Source organism: Magnolia sinica, chromosome 17 (genome assembly GCF_029962835.1).
Source record: "Magnolia sinica isolate HGM2019 chromosome 17, MsV1, whole genome shotgun sequence".
Lineage (NCBI taxonomy): Eukaryota > Viridiplantae > Streptophyta > Magnoliopsida > Magnoliales > Magnoliaceae > Magnolia > Magnolia sinica.
In genome coordinates, this window is record NC_080589.1 from 46,165,987 (window position 1) to 46,173,496 (window position 7,510).

Consider the following 7,510-nt stretch of genomic DNA (forward strand, 5'->3'; position numbering starts at 1 on the left):
TCCTCATATAAAATATTTGACTCCCTCTCAAGGAATTTCTACTCCTGGCTCCAGAAGTCTTGCTTCCTTCTCCTCGCCAAGTGCAATTAAGATAAGATAAGCATGGACGAGCCTAATGACAAGCCTAATAACTCAATCTCTTCTCAGTAGGCCCTTCACGCACCTATATATATGAATATATCTGAGTGGTCTTGCACACCTTCCATGGGGCCCTTCCAATGGTCCAGTGCCCTTGATTAGGTTGTCTCTAGGGATATCACACACACTTCCTAGATCCTTCAAGAGGCCTCACACCCCTAAATAATTAAGTAGAGTCTGTGCCAAGGCATTGCAGGTCACACTCCATTGCTCCGGGTCACACACCTTAGTTCATATATACCACCCTCTACGCTAGTTGAGGCTAGTCTTAGTTGTGCCTCATACGCTGAGACATGATCCGTCATGCTTCACCTTTCCAGGTCACGCTCCCCCTAAGAGGAGTCACACTCCTAGCATATCTTAGTTGTGCCCCATACGTTGAGACATGATGTGTCATGCTCCACCTTTCCAGGCGGCACTGCTCCCCTTGGAGGAGTCATGACAATCCTAGCTTAATTAATATGCAGTTTCTATAAATTCTTTATCATTTTGGCATGCAAGACCCTTGACAATGCTAAAATAATTCATGCTTATGTAAGTGAAAAGGTTACATAACTATCTCAAGCCAATGCTTCTCAAGATACATGATACATAACATTTTCTTGTATTCTGACACCCAGCTGGCTATAAATGAAAGATGCCCAAATACTGAAGGGTATCACTTGTGCCTAAATTTAATTGATGATGAAGATACTTTGAAGATAAAAGATCATAGATTAGGACTCTTTAAGCATCCGGTAGTAGAATTTAACGGTTTTTCAAACATCTAATTCAATTAATTAACCCTCATCTTGATAATCAGATTTCTAAACATTTAAACCTATATGATGAATGATCTAAATTATCATAGCTTAGCGTGATGTGATCACGATGTAAATTTTTTCAATTTTCTTATGCTGCCCCTCCAACGTAGGAGGTCTCTTCGATCTATCCTGGATGAGGGAGTGTAAGAGCTCATGCCAGTGTTTCAGGGTAGGGCTGCGATGCTGCACTAATGCATCGGTGAATACCAAACACACATGTGGATGGCTGATCAGAATATCTAAAAAGATAAGCCAATGCCATGCAAAAATGGATGCAGAAGATTGTTTGTAGATGATAGGTAGAGTTTTAAAAAATGTTTAAAGGGGACAACCTTGTAAGTGACATTCATGAACCGATGCCAGTGGACCTAATGGACACTGAAGTGATATGAACGCCAAAAAATCCGAATGCAACAATATGCATGGAAAGCTTTCCATGCACCTAGCCCACTAGATTATTACTCAATAATTTCACTTTCACATACTTCCAAAGTTAATAGATGCTACAAACCTGTTTTAATTATTCAAGATGCCTCAAATATATCCCCTAACCATTATTAACACAATAAATAGACAAATAAGAAAATAGCTCTTCCGTAATTCCATTTAAAGCAAACATGATAAAAGGAAGAAAAAATCAATCAGTAGTTGCTTCCTTGGTCCTGTGATATAGTCGTGTCGGGTTCATCGCACATCAGAGATGTGAAGTAGAATGGGGTGAGTGTGTACTTAATCAAATCACGATGGACATGAGAGGGTTGAGCGAGCTTCACGCCAGTCTGGCCCCCGCCGAAATTGGTGAGAACGTTGCATTGCGGGTCAGGCGATGACATTAGCCTCACCCGACATTCCTCACAGTTCAGTTCCTTCCCATTGATGTATTTGTTGACATGCATCTCAAATTCACCCTCTTCATCAGTCTCATCGCTTGTGTAGTAGACCACTCTTCCTCGCTCCATGCAAGTTATGGCAACCCTGCAGCCTGCTCAAATAACTCTAGTCAATTTGCATTTACATGGTTTACAACTAGGTTGATGAGGATATTTCAGTTATTAGGTATTAATGACCTGAATATTTCAATTACTAGGTATTGCAATATTCAAATATTGTAACTGCTATGAATCATTATCTTTATTTAAGATAACATTTTGGAGCAGGTGATTGTGATCCTCTGAACTTAAATACCTATGTTTGTTTAATTATAGGTTGGAAATTAATGGTGGTATTGATAATTTTGCAGAATAATCCAATTATGTTATAGAACATCCATCATATCGGTTTCACACTTCGTTCCCATCCCTCTTAGAAATCATTTTTGTCAAACGGTACTCAATGGCTTGGGAAATAAATGGTCAATATCTATCATATTACAAATGTTCTGATAATTGATCTGAACCGTCCATCATGTAAGTCACCCCCTTAATTGCCCATTGCTATAAAGATCTTTTTTTGTTAGATGATTTTAACAATCTATTAAATAGGAGCTATGTACAACCTTTCATCTGGAACGTTGATTATCCGTATGAGTATGATTATCCATACACTTGCACACTTATAATGCAATGGCGCAAATGATAACCTCAATCTGAGACGACCATAAAAGACTGGTAATTACTCTGGTTAGAAATGTTAATGGGCATCAACTAATGGACATTCGTTTATTACAAAAGGAATTTTGTGGCCCTATCTTTTTTTCTTTTCTTTTCTTTTTTTCAACTTTTTATTTTAGGGGTGTGTTTGGTTGCACCCAATATCATGAAGTATCATGATATTTTGTACAACCAAACGCTCCCTCTTAGTTAATTTCACGAGGAAAATAAAAGGTAAGAAGTAGAGAGTACCCTTGAGAGGAGTGGCCGCATGTACCCATTCATTCCAGCTCTGGTTGCAGTCTTGGCACATGACCTTCCCACCCACTCGGATGACTTTTGCATCTTTTTTCCAAGCTTCCATGGCATTGCACCCAATCAATAGACAAGCGGCTATCACCAACGCCAATGCCCTTCCCATATCTCTCTCTCTCTCTCTCTCTCTCTCTCTCTCTCTCTCATGAATGAAATCTTTTTATACATAATTAGTAAGTGGGTGTTGAGGACTATAGGTGGCGACGTGAAGGGGACTACATGCGACATGCTGTCCATTTCGCTGTATGCTTTCCCAACTGTCTACTATATTAATTTAGAGAGCGGATTAGGTGAGACCCCGGCCTCACCCAAGACGGTCAGGCACTTACCGTGGGGTCCACCTTGATGTATGTATTATGTATCCACGCTGTCCATTCGTGTTTCCAGATCATTTTAGGGCATTATCCCAAAAACGAAGCAGATTTGGGGAGTATTTGATACTCTGGCAGAGTGCCAGCCTTGATATACCCGCACTAGGACATTGTACACGTGTAAACCTACTAAACCGGGGAACCCACTGTAGCTGAGTCGCATTCTCATTAAACAAATAACCAACAAGCGTCCACCAACCAAAAAATCAGATAGTCAAATCAGTAAGTTTTGGTTCATGATATATCTTTTGAAATACTTGCATGGAACATGTGCAATTTCTAAGTGCCTGTGTATCATCCGTTACACTATGCCTGAGTATTAAACATTTTCTTTGTTAATTAATTCCATACATGCACACTATGCCTGAGTATTAAACATTTTCTTTGTTAATTAATTCCATACATGCGTGAATGTGGCCGAAGTCATATACTCTTTCATATACAATTCCACATTAATGCCTTTCGTGGGCACTGAGTGGCGTTTGTTTGCTGGGTTTGGTCTAACCAGGGACGGATTTTCCACAAAAACCGAAAGAAGTGTTTGGGTGGATCAGTATAGAGTCTTGATATACCGGCACTAGGACATTGTACATGTGTAAACCTACTAAACCGGGGAACCCACTGTAGCTGAGTCACATTCTCATTAAACAAATAACCAACAAGCGTCCACCAACCAAAAAATCAGATAGTCAAATAAGGTATGTTTTGGTTCATGATATATCTTTTGAAATACTTGCATGGAACATATGCAATTTCTAAGTGCCTGTGTATCATCCATTACACTATGCCTGAGTATTAAACATTTTCTTTGTTAATTAATTCCATACATGCGTGAATGTGGCCGAAGTCATATACTCTTTCATATACAATTCCACATTAATGCCTTTCGTGGGCACTGAGTGGCGTTTGTTTGCTGGGTTTGGTCTAACCAGGGACGGATTTTCCACAAAAACCGAAAGAAGTGTTTGGGTGGATCAGTATAGAGTCTTGATTTTAGCAGTCCCCCATAACCCATTAAAAACTTGGCGTATAGTTTCCGAAAGTTAGGCTAGACTAAGAAATGTTACACTCACCGTCCATTTTCTGTCCATTTTTCTAGCCATTGATCAACCAATGAAAGTGTTTTTTAAGAGGGATAGGCAATCATAAGTGACCCAAATTACAATAGATGTTGCGATAGCTTTGGATATCTTCTTTTTCAATTATAAGGTTATTAGATTGGTAAATCCTGTTGTTCACCATCGTCTACTGAGTATGATAGGGTGATGAAATACCTTCCAATCATCACAATACTCCTTTATTAAGGATTAGATCAATGAAAAGTTTAGAGATTTGATTATCTCATCTACCAATTAAATAAGATAAAACTTTGATTCCAATTGTATTTCCTAAATCAAGTAAGGTAACATCTTGATAGCTACAAGTGGATCCTTGACACCCTAGTTCCTACCTTTAAATTCATAAGTTTTAATCAACATTATTCATCATTACTCTCAATTATTCCAGAATTCAGATTTAGATCTTCTTCTAGTTCTAGTTCTAGTTACTTTTAGAATACGTACAAGTTTAGTCCCTGAGGATTCGACCTCGGTCTCATCGAGATTATTACTACATCGCGATCTTACACTTGGGGTTGCGAACAAGTTTTTGGTGCCGTTGCTGGGGACTATGACTGCGTTTTTTTGAGATTAATTAGTTTTGGAATTAGGTTAATATTAGGGTTTATTTTTCTGCTTTGTTTTTAAGTTAGGATTTTCTGTTTTTAACTAACATTATTTTCTGTTTTGAAGGATCCTAACATCGCAATTCTTATTTGGTAATTTTGTTCCAACCCTTTCTCGTACCTTTTCTAGATCTCTTATTTGTCTTAGTTGTTCTGGTTTTCTTTTTTAGGTTTAGTGTTTATTTACTTGAAGGTTGCGAGTGTTTCATGTCCAAGTGGGTTTGTGACAACACTCGATGTCTCTTAAGTGAAGGAGGATTAGTTGAAGGGTTTCCTATCCATTACCGGATTAGATACTACCTGAGATCCTCTGAGTCAGTAGAAGTAATGGCTACAAATTAACCTCAATCTTAACCTCAACCACCAGTTGAGGAAGTTTAGGGTGAAAACGAGGTGCATAATGCATCCCCGCCTCGTACTCTACGAGATTATTTACAATAGGTGGGGGTGAGTACCCCTTCCTGCATGACATTTTTATTGAATGTAGGAACTATAGATGTTAAACCGAAGGTGATTCAACTCCTCCCTAAGTTTTATGGACTTGAATACGAAAGTCCATAATTGCATATGAAAGAGTTTGATGAGATAATATCTACATTATACTTCCTAAACGTGTTTGGGGACATGGTAAGACTAAAATTGTTTCCTTTCTCTTTGAATGAAAAAGGTTAAGTTATGGTTACATTCCTTAAGACTACGGTCCATTGGCACATGAGCTGAGATGACAAAGGAGTTCCTTAAAAAGTTCTTCCCATATCATAAAACAAATACCTTAAGGAAAGCAATCATGAATTTTGCGCAAAAATAAGATGAGATCTTCTTCTAATGTTGGGAGCGATTTAAGGATCTCATAAATTCATGTCCACAACATGGCTATGAAACATGGATGATAACAAGCTTTTTCTACTAGGGATTGACCTCATCCATGCACCAATTTGTGGAGATGATGTGTAATGGGGAATTCATGAATAGGGAGGCCGATGATGCGTGAGATTATTTTAATAAACTCGCTAAAAACACGCAATCATGGGACACTTCCTCAAGAACTACCATTTCTAAGCCTACTCATCAAAGGAAATAAGAGAAATTTATGTCTTAAAAGAGGAAGATGATGTAAATGCAAGATTATCCAAACTCACAAGAAAAGTCAAGGCCATGGAACTTAAGAAGGTTGAATCCAAAAAGACTTAGAAGTCGTTTGTGGTATTTGTGCTTGTAACATACATATAATTGAGAATTGTCCAACAATTCCTGCTTTTCAAGAGATATTGAATGAGCAATCAAATGTTGTAAACAACTATCAAAGACATTTCAGTGGACCCACCTCAAATACATATAACTCAAATTAAAGGAATCATCCAAATTTCAGTTGGAGGAATGGAGAAACTGCTACTCCTCAAGGGATCCTTAACCAATTTCTAAATCAAAGGAAACCTCAAGAGGATTCGACCTTAAAACATATTTAAAATCAAGACCTTTTTAATCAGGGGATGCTGCAGGCCTTACAAGACCTTACAAAGGCCATACAAGGGCTTGAGACAAAAAATTCAATTGGGGAGAAAGGGATCCTTTCGGCCCAACCTCTCTCCAATCCAAAACCACAATATGAAATAAGTGACCCAAGCTCTTCAAATCAGATGGATCAGGCTAAGTCTATACCCACTCTGTGGAGTGGGAAGATTGTCAATAAAACTATTTCAGCGAGGGCTGAAAAACCTAAGGACTCGGAAGAAGCAGAGAGTGATAGACCTAGCAATGCTCCACATAGGTTAGAATCAGAACCTCGAAGTAAGCCGATTGTGTTATTCCCCCAACGCTTGATTACATCAAAACCTCTATCTAATTCTCAAGATATTCTAGAGGTGCTTAAGCAAGTGAAGGTCAATATCCCTCTATTGGATGTCATTAAACAAATCCCTTCATATGCTAAATTTTTGAAAGATCTATTGTAACGCCCTGAAAATCGAAGGTCGAGCAGGAGCCCAACTCCCAAGTTCCAACACATCACTTATGCAACATAGATAAAGATGATTAAATGTTGTCCGTATTAGTGTACTAAATATGAGTGAGATTATACCAAATCAGCATATCATACTCCAGAGACAGTTAGATTATGCAGGCGGAAGACTGTGATAGATATATAAAGCATATAAGTAGTTGTAAGTCCCCAGAGTATGAACATGCCACCAGGTCAAATAGTTACATGTATAATTTCAAAATATACAAAAAAAATGATAAAGTGTAACATCATCTATCCATATCCCTATAGCCCCAATGCACAACTCTAGGTCTACATAGACTCGCCAGAGAGTTGCATGTAGGAAAACTCCTCATCGTCATCATAAAAGTCAAGCTCCGTCCCATAAGCATCCCATCATTTGAAACTAAAACAAGGTCTGATTGGTGTTTTAAAATACGGTCCCAGAACGTGGGAGTGAGTGATCAACTTAGTGCAGCTATAAGGCAAAGGTTAACATGTTATCAATTCAGTCAAGCAGTAACGATAAAGCAATACCACAAGCATTCCTAGGTACTCTAGTTAATACAAGGATGATATGAGTTAATGATGCA

The 7,510-nt window shown here is 38.4% G+C and overlaps 1 protein-coding gene and 1 non-coding gene across 2 annotated transcripts; both read right to left on the minus strand.

The window, feature by feature from the left end:
• Positions 1-1,318: 1,318 nt before the first annotated feature.
• Positions 1,319-3,089, minus strand: LOC131231611 (pistil-specific extensin-like protein). The gene is made up of 2 exons (XM_058227871.1): positions 2,783-3,089; positions 1,319-1,923 (listed from the first exon to the last, which is right to left on the minus strand). Exons 1-2 carry the CDS (start codon positions 2,949-2,951, stop codon positions 1,583-1,585), a joined length of 510 nt encoding a protein of 169 aa, XP_058083854.1. The 5' UTR covers positions 2,952-3,089; the 3' UTR covers positions 1,319-1,582.
• Positions 3,090-5,707: 2,618 nt separating this feature from the next.
• On the minus strand, positions 5,708-5,815 carry LOC131232073 (small nucleolar RNA R71). Its single transcript, XR_009164677.1, has one exon. It is a non-coding gene; the product is annotated as a small nucleolar RNA R71 (small nucleolar RNA).
• Positions 5,816-7,510: the final 1,695 nt, after the last annotated feature.

Coding starts and splice junctions, on each gene's coding strand:
- LOC131231611 (XM_058227871.1), bottom strand. CDS start 2,951: ATGGGAAGGGCATTGGCGTTGGTGATAGCCGCTTGTCTATTGATTGGG. Junction 1,924..2,782: donor TGCGGCCACTCCTCTCAAGG/GTACTCTCTACT, acceptor TTATTTGAGCAG/GCTGCAGGGTTGCCATAACT.